The 14727-nt window shown below is 47.4% G+C and overlaps 1 protein-coding gene across 1 annotated transcript; it reads left to right on the forward strand.

Moving 5' to 3' along the window:
* The first annotated feature begins 27 nt into the window (after window positions 1–27).
* Window positions 28–7114, forward strand: NENF (neudesin neurotrophic factor). The gene is made up of 4 exons (XM_083175607.1): window positions 28–248; window positions 1511–1571; window positions 5053–5156; window positions 6461–7114. Exons 1-4 carry the CDS (start codon window positions 39–41, stop codon window positions 6635–6637), a joined length of 552 nt encoding a protein of 183 aa, XP_083031733.1. The 5' UTR covers window positions 28–38; the 3' UTR covers window positions 6638–7114.
* Window positions 7115–14727: the final 7613 nt, after the last annotated feature.

Here is a 14727-nt window from a genome sequence, read left to right on the forward strand (position 1 = left end):
AAGTAGCTGGATCTACAGTTATATATCCCATGTAGCCTATGCCTGGCAGTGAAAGGGTTAGAGCCCGCCCAGGCCACGCCCCTCCCGGAAGTACCCCGGACATGTCGCCTGTCAGGGCAGTGGTGGGCTTGCTCCTGAGCACCCTGATACTGGGCCAGGTACGGGGGGACCAGCAGCGGACATCCCCTCAGCATAAGCCGGTCAGGCTCTTCACTGAGGAGGACCTGGCCCGGTACAATGGGGAGCAGGTGAGTGTACACCCGGCGCCTTGGGGAGGGGGAGGAGTCATTGTGCGTCTATCTGATACGTTGTTACCATCTGGGGTGGTCATGTGACTCCCACCACACATCTAATACATTGTTACCACCTGGGACTGTCATCAGGTGACCCTGCTTCTCATTTGATACATTGTTACCATCGGGTCGCCCATGTGACCCTCACCTGATACATTGTTATCACTTGGGACTGTCATCATGTGACCATGCTCCTCATCTGATACAATGTTACCACCTGGGGCGGTCATGTACCCTAGGGCTGGGGTAGCCAACCCTAGTCCTCGAGAGCTACCAACAGTGCATGTTTTGCAGGTCTCCTCACAGAATCACAAGTGAAGTAATTAGCTCCATCTGTGTATCTTTTAAAATGTGTCAGTGATTAATGAGTGCAGCAGCTAGGTTGTCTGGAAAATGTGAACTGTTGGTAGCTCTCGAGGGCTAGGGTTGGCTACCCTAACCCCCACTGCTCATATGATACATTGTTACCATCTGGGGCTGTCATGTGACACCCCCCACCATCACCCATCTGATACATTGTTACCACCTGGGGCAGTCTACATAGGGGTCGATCTTATTAGCGCTGAAGGGTGCAGGCACTTTTAAGTGAATTCAGACCGCCTTAAAGTGCGCCCGATGCCGTGATGATTTGCGAGTGCGAATCATCTGCACCTAATAGGATCGACCCCGTTGTTACCATCTGGGGAGGTCATGTTTCTGACCTGTCCTATCCCAACATTGAAAGTCTTAAAGAATGGAATTTATTGCCTCATGTGTCACTGTCCTGATTTATTTATATATATATATATATATATTTTATTACTAGTAAGCCCGCTCAAAGCAAATGCTTCGAAAGCTAGTCAGCTACCTTGTGATTGCCTCTGTGTTTGTGCATGTGTAGAAAGAGAAAGATGTAGTTTCACTCACTGCCAACAGATGGCAGTGTTTCAGAGACACATGATCAAGACACTAGACATATATAGATGATATAGAGTACATCATACACACAATGCAACATTTCCTGCGCTGGGACACTGCAGGCCCCGGGCGAGGCGTGGGAACGTCCCCAAAAAACGGGACGTTCTCTCAGAAAGCAGGACAGGTGGGAGGTATGTATTCCCCACCGTACATTAGGTGATGACCTTTACATTTCTCTACTTCCTAGTATAGACATTTTCAGCATTACAATGACACCAATAACTGTCAGCACTAAGAGCGCTTCGTTGTATTCTCCTTAGAGTGACCAGCCGATATACATGGCAGTGAAGGGCACAGTGTTCGATGTCTCATCAGGAAAAGGTAACCATCCCACCAGTGTATGTACAGCTCCCAATGTGTTACTTATGGCCACTGGGAGTGATTCAGGTTGGTTTGCAAAAGCAATTTCCTTCTTTAAGGAACACTGCTGCACTGCAGGTGGGGCAGATGTAACATGTGCGGAGAGTTACATTTGGCTGAGTTTGTTTCTGTGCAGAGTAAATATCGGCTGCTTTATTTCTATACTATTTAGATTTCAAATTGATCACAAGCCACCCAAATCTATCTCTCTCGCTGCACATGTTACATCTGCCCTACCTGCGGTGCAGCATGGTTTTGGCCATTAAAGAAGGAGTTTGCTTTTGAAAACCAACCTGAATCACCCCCATTATCTGAAACTGTTGTCCAGACAGAGAAAGGGGTGTGATGTCAGCTCCATGTGCCTTTCTCCATCGCACCGCCGCGTAAGTCCAGAGCTGCGCCTGCGATGACTGGTGCCCAGTGCAAAAATCATTCGATGGTGAGCCTGTTACGGACGGTTTTGGCCATTTTCGCGTGGCTGTACACATATATACACAGCAACCACATAGATTCGTATGGCGGGATTTCACTCAAGCGGGACGGCATTTAAATTGAACACTGGCCGTACCTAGATGAGGCCGTACTAGTGATCTACATTATACAGAACTGGACACAGTATCTAAATGAGGCCGTACCAGTGATCTATACAGAACTGGGCACAGTATCTAGGTGAGGCCGCACCAGTGACCTATACAGAACTGGGCACCGTATCTAGATGAGGCTGCACCAGTGACCTATACAGAACTGGGCACAGTATCTAGATGAGGCTGCACCAGTGACCTATACAGAACTGGGCACAGTATCTAGATGAGGCTGCACCAGTGACCTATTCAGAACTGGGCACAGTATCTAGATGAGGCCGCACCAGTGACCTATAAAGAACTGGACACAGTATATAGATGAGGCCGCACCAGTGACCTATACAGAACTGGGCACAGTATCTAGATAAGGCCGCACCAGTGACCTATACAGAACTGGACACAGTATCTAGATGAGGCCGCACCAGTGACCTATACAGAACTGGGCACAGTATCTAGATGAGGCCGCACCAGTGATCTATACAGAACTGGGCACAGTATCTAGATGAGGCCGCACCAGTGACCTATAAAGAACTGGACACAGTATATAGATGAGGCCGCACCAGTGACCTATACAGAACTGGGCACAGTATCTAGATGAGGCCGTACCAGTGATCTATACAGAACTGGGCACAGTATCTAGATAAGGCCGCACCAGTGACCTATACAGAACTGGACACAGTATCTAGATGAGGCCGCACCAGTGACCTATACAGAACTGGACACAGTATCTAGATGAGGCCGCACCAGTGACCTATACAGAACTGGGCACAGTATCTAGATGAAGCCATACCAGTGATCTATACAGGACTGGGCACAGTATCTAGATGAGGCTGCACCAGTGATCTATACAGAACTGGGCACAGTCTCTAGATGAGGCTGTACCAGTGACCAATACAGAACTGGTCACAGTATCTAGATGAGGCCGCACCAGTGACCTATACAGAACTGGGCACAGTATCTAGATGAGGCCGCACCAGTGACCTATGCAGAACTGGGCACAGTATCTAGATGAGGCCGCACCAGTGACCTATACAGAACTGGGCACAGTATCTAGATGAGGCCGCACCAGTGACCTATACAGAACTGGGCACAGTATCTAGATGAGGCCGTACCAGTGACCTATACAGAACTGGACACAGTATCTAGATGAGGCCGTACCAGTGACCTATACAGGACTGGGCGCAGTATCTAGATGAGGCCGCACCAGTGACCTATACAGAACTGGACTCAGTATCTAGATGAGGCCGTACCAGATCTACATTATACAGAACTGGACACAGTATCTAGATGAGGTCCTACCAGTGATCTACATTATACAGAACTGGACACAGTATCTAGATGAGGCCGTACCAGTGATCTATACAGAACTGGGCACAGTATCTAGATGAGGCCGCACCAGTGACCTATACAGAACTGGGCACAGTATCTAGATGATGCCGTAACAGTCACCTATACAGAACTGGGCACAGTATCTAGATGAGGCCGCACCAGTGACCTATACAGAACTGGGCACAGTATCTAGATGAGGCCGCACCAGTGACCTATACAGAACTGGGCGCAGTATCTAGATGAGGCCGTACCAGTGATCTATACAGAACTGGGCGCAGTATATAGATGAGGCTGTACCAGTGACCTATACAGAACAGGGCGCAGTATCTAGATGAGGCTGCACCAGTGACCTATACAGAACTGGGCAAAGTATCTAGATGAGGCCGCACCAGTGACCTATACAGAACTGGGCAAAGTATCTAGATGAGGCCGCACCAGTGACCTATACAGAACTGGGCAAAGTATCTAGATGAGGCCATACCAGTGACCTATACAGAACTGGACACAGTATCTAGATGAGGCCGCACCAATGACCTATACAGAACTGGGCACAGTATCTAGATGAGGCCATACCAGTGACCTATACAGGACTGGGCACAGTATCTAGATGAGGCCATACCAGTGATCTATACAGAACTGGACACAGTATCTAGATGAGGCCGCACCAGTGACCCATACAGAACTGGACACAGTATCTAGATGAGGTCGCACCAGTGACATAACTGGACACAGCTATACAGAACTGGACACAGTATCTAGATGTAAAATTACACTGTAATTTAGATGTGGAAACTCTCACTCCACCCCCATCTAAAGGCCCCCATACCCTACTGCAATTTGGTCCAATTTGACCCAATTCCGAAGAATTGGGCCTATAAATCGGACCAAATCGCATGTGTTTGACATCCCATCCGACCCCATGTGCTGTGCCGGGTTGGACCCTAGAGATTGAACCTGCTGCACGTACGATCTATCGGATCGGACCCATCAGCGCACATCGCGTGTGGTTTGTAGCACCCACGATATATTGGCGCCGGTCAGAGCGGGCGGCAGTGGGCCAGGCGGCAGCCAGTGAGCAGCTGGGCAGGCAGGAGAATTTAAAAAAAACTGTCAAAAACTGTCCGACCGCTGATTGGCTAAAAGTTCTCGGTCAGCCAATCAGCGGCCGGGCAGTTTTTTTTTTTTGAATTCTCCTATCCCTGCCGTTGCTGCAGCTCCCCGGGAGTCTACATTGCATTTTGATAAATTGTGTGCAATTTATCGCATGTAAAACTGGCACATCAATGCCAAATTGTAAGTGAGCCTCCCGGGGAGCTGTTGGGGGGGAGCTCAAGGGGAACTTGGTCTGACAAGTCGGACTATTGTTTAGGGGCCTTAACACTCTCTGCACAACTAACATCTGCCCCCCTGCAGTCCTGCGTGGCTTCACAGAGTGGAAATGTTTTTTGGTTATCCTATTTTTATAAACCTGCAATCAGTCTCCCTACGTTACTAACCAGAGAATGTCTCTTTGTGTTCTTGGTTACCGGCAGAGTTCTATGGGAAGGGTGCCCCATATAACGCACTTGCAGGAAAGGATTCCTCACGCGCTGTTGCCAAAATGTCACTGGAGCCAGAAGATCTCACTCATGACACGGTAAGAAATAAGACGTAAGTAACTTCCAGCCGGCGTGTGATAATACCAGGCAATGGGATACTGCTGGTGTAAGATGCTGGGACCACTGCGGGTCTTCATCTTATCATCGGTCAACCAAAGCCCCGAGGATATTAGAAACTCAGAATTACAACTTCAGATTAATATATTGATATCTTGATCATAGGAGCAAGTGTATGTGCATGCGCTGGGTGCAAGCGGCCATGGCAAACACAGTGTTCGTCGGGCGCTAGCACCCACCAGTGCGTGTAGATGGCGGCAGCCGGTAGTTGCGCCCATTTGAACTCCCAGCGTTTCATGATCGTTCCCATGAAAATGCTGTGCGTTCTCATGCTAATTGACTGATGATGCGGGTACCGGGGGCGGGCAGCTCACCAGATGTCAGCTGCCCACCATGTTCCCCTCCAGGACACACACAAGCCTCAGACACCTGAGAGTGTCTTAGACTTGCGTGTGGCCACCACATCATTGGAAGGTCGGCGACCATTGAATGATGTGGGTTTGGCCTTGTAGGCTGCGAATGGATGTTTATGCAAAACATCCATCAGCAGCCATGCGGGCTAATCTGCCCTGCGAAGGGGGCGGCGGCATATGCGAATGATGGGCGGGCTTAAAATTATAGGCAGCACTAGGAATTTCGTAGCAATGCTCGGCAACCAGAAGGTCCAGTATGCAATGTGAAACGGGAAGACTGAACAGTGTAATGCATTCTAGCTGCGTTCCGGAGGCAGCGTTTCACTGCGCAATGATATATGGGTACTTGTGTAGTATCTGGGCGCCCGATGTGTTTGATTGTATGCCTTAACTTAAGGCATACAATCAGATGCGATGGACGCGATTTTTCCATAGGATTCAATGTTAAATGGTCCTGTTCATACCCCCACTATCCAAGTGGGCATGGAGTTTATTTTATATAGCGTGGCGAGCGCAGCCACCGAGCCCGAAGTGTGGCGAGCGGACGCGTATTACTTAAAATGTATTCCGCGTACCCTCGCGGGGCTCGCCACGCTTCGGGCTCGGTGGCTCGCTGCGCTCTCACCACACTATATAAAATCAACTCCATGCCCACTTGGATATTGAATCCTATGGAAAAATCGCGTTCATCGCATCGCTTGCGATTTGGTTGCATGCGATGCGATCGACCCGATTTTTCCGACCCGATCAAAAAATCGGGCGCCCAGATATTACACAAGTACCGATATATGTGCTATGTTCTATGATGCTAGACAAGATATCTTCCTGTGTATGATCTGGGCTTCAATCCCTCTGTGCTGTCATTCCTTCAGACCGGACTCTCCGAGGAACACCTGAAGTCTTTGGATGACATTTTTGAGAACGTTTACAAGAAAAAATACAAGATTGTCGGTTACATGGCCAGACGTATCCTGACCGAGGGCGGCGGCCCCAACCCGGACTTCAAGCCCGAAGATCAACCACATTTTACTGTTAAAGATGAATTTTGAAGGAACGTTTCTTCCTCTCCTCCAGCCTCCGCCTTGTCATTGAGCTACGTTACAGAAGCTGCGGAGGATAACCACTACGTCTAATGAGATATGTACCAAAAAGACAAGAATCCCTGTGATATCCATCTCCCTCCTCTCGCGTGTCTACCTCATAGTCTTACTGATAGCGGCACAGAGCGTACCCTTGGCTGCCTGTATAAATGTACCGGCACCATTTCTGTCCATACTCACTATGGCATTCCCCTCGGTTATAACAGCGGTGAGAAGGGTTTGAGTTTTGGAGTTCTTAATGGGCGTCTGTTAGGAGTTTGTTGCGCAGGTTCGGAAATTCTTGTGACGCACTTCAGTTCCACAGTGCCTAGAATCCTGCACCTAGTATGTAAGATCTCCCGTTCTCACACCGGCAGCTGGCTGATTTCATTGTGAATCTTGGTAAGAAAATACAATACATCGGTTCAACCTAAAATAAATGTTTGAACAAAAAAAAAAGATTTATTGTTATTTTATTTACAGTATTTTTTTGAAAGGGGGGGGGGGCCATTTTGTGTATTCATTTTGAAATTTTGCTTTAGGAGAAGTTCATTGGAAATCCTGCTGTTGTAATTGCTGCAGCATGAAAGGACCCTCACTTTGTATCGCCTAATAAAATAATATAGCAATAAGCTAAAGGTGCCCATACGATTATATGATTTGGGACGTTTTCACCCAATTCCGACGGTTCGGGCTGAGAAATCGGGTGAAAAGTGCCCCAATCGTATTTGCTTTCCTTTGACTCCAATCTTTTGCGCGGTCCCGTGCGCATTGGATGCTGTGACGGAGATGGCAAGTGCGGCACATACGATTTGTCAGATTCGGGAGGGTCCGGCAGCATTCTCTGTGGGTCACATACATCGTATGCTAAATGACCGCAGTTACTGAGCTTTGGCAGCTTAATAGTGTGTACACACGGTAAGATTTGGCTTCCGATGTTCCCGATATAGGGAACATCGGAAGCCAAATCGCATGCTTTTTTAGATGCGCTGCCGATGCGCGCTCCCATGTGAGAGCATATCGGCAGCCAGATAGAGAGGGCAGACAACACTATATAGTGTAAATTGTGCCCCTCTGGCATGCCGTGAGATGGGAGTCCCGATACGATCTGATCGAGTCGGGACTCGCATCTCACAGCAGTACCTGCCGTGTGTACACACCTTAAGACACAAGTTCACTCACATGAAATTACCACCAGTAATAGAGTGTATGACGTCTCTGACTGTGCTGAAACAGAAGTCACATGAGACTCAGGAAAAGTGACATTATTGTCTTGATGTTAGAAAATATGTTAATATTACAGATGGGCGGTTCCGTTCTCTAGAAAACTGAATCCAAATAGATTTTGTGTAGTGTTCATTCTAGAACCCGCTATCTTTGAAAACCCCTGCAGTTCCTCTTCCCTGCCTGGGGTGTTGCTGTCTGCTGTGGTGTTTCTAGCACATGTCTGGTTTGCATATCAGTGCTGATATACAGACCACACTGTGCTAGAAGCACTACAGCAGACAGAGACATAGAATGAACACTATTTGTGGACACAAAACCAACCAAATAATTATTATTCATGGTCTTTCTATGGAATATTTAATTTTTTTGGTTAATGAATTTCAAACTAATCCGAATCAGAACCAAAACACTTGTGGGTTGTTTTGTGAAAACTGACTCCAAAACACAAAGGATAAATCCAGATCCAAAACATGGGGTCAGCCCACATCTCTAGTTAATGACATTATTTTCTGGAAAGCATCAAGAGGTGCCCATTTATTTTTTTTTTGCTAGCATCATGTCATTCTAATTCTGGGCCCTTCATATTGGTGCCACAATTTTTTATAATATAAACATTGTGCAACTTATGAAGATTTTTTTAGATAAAAACACAGCAAAAAAGCACAAAAATCATTTCTAGCTTTCTAATGCGCAAATGAGGTGACCGGCAACACCCTCCTGCAAAAGGGAACAATATTGTTTGTAAATGTAAAAGTGCATGAGTCTAATATGGGGTATTTACCATTTTATATAGGTAAGTACAATGTTACTTTCTGTACTTACAGCTCCTGTATACAGTTTTAGGGTGTATACATGGATAGATGTGTCCAAAGATTCAATCGCCTTAACGATTTCCTCTGAACCTCCTGCACAAACGATTTGGTGACAAATGATGAACGATTGAGCAAACGATTACACATGAAAGATTGATCTTTAACGATTTTGGAGGGAGAGGGAGCCAGTCAATCAGCCTTACCAAATCGTTCATCGTGCATACACATGAAACGATTGGTACACATCGTTAACGATTGGTCGCTGATCTTTCTGCATGCAGGAAAGATCAGTGACCTCTACTAACGACTGTCGGGTGCGCGCATCGCTGGCCATATCGTTCCTAAACACGGAACGATTTGAAAGATTGGTCTTTTCGATCGATCGGGAACGCCCAGATCTTTTGGCAAATCTATCCGTGTATACCCACCTTTACTGTACCTTTGTATACAGCTATATTGGTGGTTTCTGACACTTAAAGAGCTGCGTTGCCGTCTGTCTGCCACAAGATGGCGCCAGAGACTTTATAACGGCTCTAGTGCTGATTGTTGAAATAATGAAGAATTCATGAAACTACAGGAATAATTATTATTACTAGGTGATTCATCGCGCCCTACGGGCGCTCTTCACACTGTCGTAACGGGCTGCGCCCCCTTAATTTGTGAACATTTGCATATGAGAAAGATGGTTAGAATTGTATGAAAGATGGCCTGTATTGCAACTTGAGTTATAGGTGAAATGTGTTAAATAGAGAGCATATGATGTGGAAGGGGGTGTGTATTGTTTTGTTTAATTAAAAAGCGGTTACAGAGTAAGATGTACATTGATAGTGTGGATGGTACAGTGACATTTGTGGGTGTGGGGGGGGGGGGCTGTGTGTGCATGTTGTTTAGGTGCGTGTGTGCAATAGTATAGTAGGGTGTTTCTGAGTCAGCGGCTCCCCACTGGCGGAGGTCACGACACAGGAAAACAGGAGGCTGGGTAGTGATAGGGGTGTGTGGGCATAAGGGGGACTAAAGAGGAGGGTGGGAGATACTGTGCAGCTTCTGCCAGTGGGTGAGGGTCCAGCGTGGCAGTACAGGATGGTGGCCCTTAGTCAGTGTCTCCTCCTACTGGGTGGGAGTTCGGGTGCATGAGAGCAGGAGGCTGGGCTATGAGGCATGATAGGGGCATGTGGGCAAAACAGCGTCAGCGACTCCCCAGTGGTGGAAGTTACGGTTCAGGAGAGCAGGAAGCTGGGTAGTGATAGGGGTGTGTGAGTATATGGGGGACTAAAGAGGGGCTTAGGGGTGCCGTGAATTGCGGGAGGGGCGCGGGGGTGCCGTTAAATCAAGGGAGGGGGGCGCAGGTGTAGGCGAATCACGGGAGAGGATCCGCAAAGCGTGGGAGGGGGCGTGAATTGCGCGAGGGGGGGTTGCGAATCGCGGGAGGGGGGTGCGCGGGGGGGTCCGTGAATTGCGGGGGGGGGGCACGGGGCGCGATGAATCACCTAGTTGGTTATATATTCTTGTAGAAGGATGGTAGGATGTTGCTGTCATTCAGAATGCATTTACATAAACAGTAATAGTAGCAGTAAAAGGTCTGACTTAAAACACCTACAGTAAAACAGAACAGGTGTTATATATTATACAAAGAATTGGTTGATGATGTGTAGGTTGACGTGCACATAGTTCATAGTTGTCACTGGAAAAAAATTGCTACAAGAAAAAATCAACACAGAAAGTTCAACACATGTAAATGTTGACATAAGTGTGGCACTTCATCGGTGTCCATGTCGACACATGAGAATGAATATGAAAACATTCCAAAAAAGAAAAATAAATCTTCAAAAACTCATGTCAACCTTTTTCATTGTCGACCATAGCTGTGCCAGTGTTTTGCATGTGCCATTTAATCCTGGGGTTGCCGTGAATCGCGCGCGGGGGTGGGGGGGGAGGGAGGAGGTGATGGGTGTCCGCGAATCACGGGAGGAGGGGTCATGGGTGGATGCCGTGAATTGCGGGAGGGGGGGTCGCGGGGGGGGGGGGGTGGGTGCCGCGAATTGTGGGAGGGGGGGTGTGGGGGGTTGCAGTGAATCGCTGGAGGGTGGGTCGCGGGGGCGGGGGGTTGCCGCAATGACAGGAGGGGGGGTCAGGGGTGGGGAATCGCGGTAGGGGGGGTCGTGGGGGGCACCGTGAACCGCGGGAGGGGGGCCCGGGGGGTTTGCGCGAATTGTGGGAGGGGGGGTCGCGGGGTGCCGCGAATCGCAGGAGGGGGGGTGTGTCACGGGGTGGGGCCGCGAATTGCGGGGGGGGTGCTGCAAATCGCGGGAGGGGGGTTGCGGGGGGTGCCGCGAATCGCCACAAGAAAAAATCAACACAGAAAGGTCAACACATGTAAATGTTGACATAAGTGTGGCACTTCATTGGTGTCCATTTCGACACATGAGAATGAATATGAAAACATTGAAAAAGTGAAAAATAAATCTTGTCAACCTTTTTCAATGTCGACCATAGCCATGTCAGTGTTTTGCATGTGCCATTTAATCGTGGGGATGCCGTGAATGGGGGGGGGGAGGGAGGGAGGTGCATACCTCCCAACATGACCAGTGTTCCCTCTAAGCTGTGCGCATGTGCACGCGCACACAACTGTACGAGTGTGCGCACAGACATTACAACAGAGCGCACAAAGCAGCAGTGGTCCTTTTTGCAGTTGTAGACTCAATTAATAAGTGTTTCACCCACTAACTACATTGTGTGCTGTGTTTTGAATGTTTAAATGTTTAATATCATTTTGAAGTAAAGTTAACACAAATGCTGAACGCCATTTTCCAGTTATATATAAGTGATGCATAAAAATTTTAATTTCCTTCCAAAGCTGCACAGCGAAAATATTTTGCCGCACACAGCCTTTGTAAAATTAGAGGGAACATTGAACATGACCCTCTCCAGGAGGAACACATTGCTCTGTTTCTGGACTTTCTTCTTAATTTATGGATTACCATCACCTGTGCTTAAACACCTTTCTTATCAATTACCCTGTTTAAAACAGGTGATGACAATCATAAATTAAGATGGAAGTCCACAACCCAGCGTTACAGCTCCAGACACACTTTGAGTGACAGATGTAGCCAAATATATAAGAGATTCTTTTAATACACAAGTGTTGCTACTGACTGTACAGGGAGTTCCAATGGGTATGGATCATTCATCAGACAGCAACTAGGTCGACACCACTAGGTCGACATGGGTTATTAGGTCAAGAGGGTCATTATGTCGACATGGGCTTTTTAAAAAAAAAATTTGCCCTGAATTGCAACACAGTCGACATGGACACTGAAACATAGCACCACGTCCCATCGCATGTCTCGCTTCGCTCACCATGCTTCGGGCACACTATTTTATTCTCCCACCATGCCCTAGTTGATGGTAGGGCATGAAATACCGCCTGTCGGCACATGTCGGCTCAAAAAAAAGTGAAAAACCCCATGTTGACCTTTTGACTGTCGACCTAACCCAATGTCAACCTTCAGTCATGTCAACCTTTAGTCATGTCGACCTAGTGGTGTTGACCTTATGCTTGTAGACTTAGTGACCGTATCCCGTTCTAATTTCACCACTTGTCAGATATAACACATTCTGCTGTAATTATACTAGAAGTTCTGTTACTGTAATCCCCCGTATACAGGCGCTCTGTGACTAGTAATAGCCTTGTCACTGACTGCAGTGATCTGTGAGTGCTGGGGTCCGCTCTTGCATGATCTAGCAAAGCTAATCCATTATAAGCAATAACCCAAAAACCAACCTTAAATTATTACTGGTGTGAAAAAGTTGCACCCTGCATATAGTATTTTAAAACTATATAGTGAGCGCAAGAATTTCAGTAATGTAACAAGGGTGCGATACAATGGGAACCTTCACCTTGGCTTCCTAGTCATATAAACTTTTATATACTTTGGTGATTTTACTATAAACTTGTTCTGCAGATTAGGGCCCTTATTCAGATCTGGTCACAGTACAGATTTGTTTCAAAATGGGCAAAACATGTGCACTGCAGGTGGGGCAGATGTAACATGCAGAGAGAGTTAGATTTGTGTGAGTTATTTTGTTTCTGTGCAGGGTAAATACCGGCTGCATTATTTTTACACTGCAATTTAGATTTCAGTTTCAACACACCCCACCCAAATGTAACTCATGTTAACACATGTTACATCTGCCCCACCTGCAGTGCATATGGTTTTGCCCATTTTGAGAACAAATTTGTACTGAAATAAGATCTGAATAAGGGGCTATATGCTGAATCAAAATCTCTCCTACTAATGAGCGGCTAAGAGGGCACACCACCAATAAAATCTCTCCTACCAATGAGCGGCTAAGAGGGCACACCACCAATAAAATCTCTCCTACCAATGAGCGGCTAAGAGGGCACACCACCAATAAAATCTCTCCTACCAATGAGCGGCTAAGAGGGCACACCACCAATAAAATCTCTCCTACCAATGAGCGGCTAAGAGGGCACACCACCAATAAAATCTCTCCTACCAATGAGCGGCTAAGAGGGCACACCACCAATAAAATCTCTTCTACCAATGGGCACACCACCTCCTATGGAAATCTATATGCCAGTTGTGTTTAATCTTTTATTGTATAAACAGCAATCTTGTTGTCGTATTCTGTGAAGGTGGAGAATCTCTTTAACCATCCTCGTGCGAAACGTACGTAGTGGTTTCATTTGTGTTTAGTATCCATGGTTATTAAAATGTTTGAAGATTCTTTGTTTCCGAAGGGTTTCGTGCAACCCGGAACTGCACTGAAGACTCTATCTGATGCCGCAGGCTACATAGAATGTGACGTAAGGTGTTCCCCAACCGACACATAGTTGTAGTCAGAGATTTATGTTCAACTGTTACTTAAACCTGTGTGTGATCCATGTATATCTGGTTACACCATGACACTTTTAACAATGCAAATGACCATTACAATCTGGATTTAGTATCTAATCATCGCCTTTTCCTTTGGAACACACTGTTATGCTGATTACTGCAGTGGGGCGGCCGTTTCACCCCCGTATGTTACTACTCTTATCATCAGTAATACAGGTGATTTCCTGGTGGGTAATCTTACAAAAATAGAAACTGAAATAACTTCAAAAGTGTTCAAAATGAATATTTGGGCGTTTCTCATGTGTCTGCGATGATAGGGTGTCTAGGGGAGTCATTGGGGAGAAGCCCACGATTTACATGCCCACAATAACAGGAACCTCGGCAGTCATGCCCCCTGAGTAGTTAACGTTCAGATGCCCCATTGGTGGCCAAACTGCACAGCAAAATTGTCCCATCGCGCATGTTCCTGAGCGTCAGATTTCTCTGGAATATTGCGTCTGACGCTCAAACCTATTAAACTGAACACGTTTGGATTTTTAATTTTAATTATAACATTGCCGCTCACAGAACATATAACAACCCAATTTCACGGGTTGCGTGGAATCATCGACCGGCCAATCCGTGAGGAAGAATTTCTGCTGGAATCCATGGGGGTTATTCTGTTTGATTCGCAAGGCTGCAAATTCGCAGCCTTGCGAGTTCACCAAGCCCCGCCCGGTGAACGACCGCCCCCCCGCCAGCCCATTAAAGTGCGGCTTCACCCAAACAGCGGCGAATGGATGTTTTGCATAAACATCCATTCGCATGGCTCGGGTAACCGCCCACATCTTTCGATGGTCACCGACCATCGAATGATGTTTAGCGTGCACGCATATAAAAGTGACTTTTCAGTTACTTACATTTGCGTGCACGCTGGCGTGGATATAGGCGGGCAGCTGACATCTGGTGATGTCAGCTACCCGCCCCCCACACCCGCATCACTGCTTCATTACCATGAGAACGCCCAGCGTTCTCATGGGAACACTCATGGAACGCTGGGTGTTCCCATATGGTAATGGGGCAGCCCGGCGCTCCTCGCCCATCTCCACCCCCCCCCCCACGCCGCCATGGGTGCACGCACCATACGCCTGCACATGCGCAGATACCCGCCTGCGCATGCGCA

The sequence above is a fragment of the Crinia signifera genome, chromosome 3 (genome assembly GCF_055691185.1).
Source record: "Crinia signifera chromosome 3, ASM5569118v1, whole genome shotgun sequence".
Lineage (NCBI taxonomy): Eukaryota > Metazoa > Chordata > Amphibia > Anura > Myobatrachidae > Crinia > Crinia signifera.

Coding starts and splice junctions, on each gene's coding strand:
- NENF (XM_083175607.1), top strand. CDS start 39: ATGCCTGGCAGTGAAAGGGTTAGAGCCCGCCCAGGCCACGCCCCTCCC. Junction 249..1,510: donor CCCGGTACAATGGGGAGCAG/GTGAGTGTACAC, acceptor TATTCTCCTTAG/AGTGACCAGCCGATATACAT. Junction 5,157..6,460: donor AAGATCTCACTCATGACACG/GTAAGAAATAAG, acceptor TCATTCCTTCAG/ACCGGACTCTCCGAGGAACA.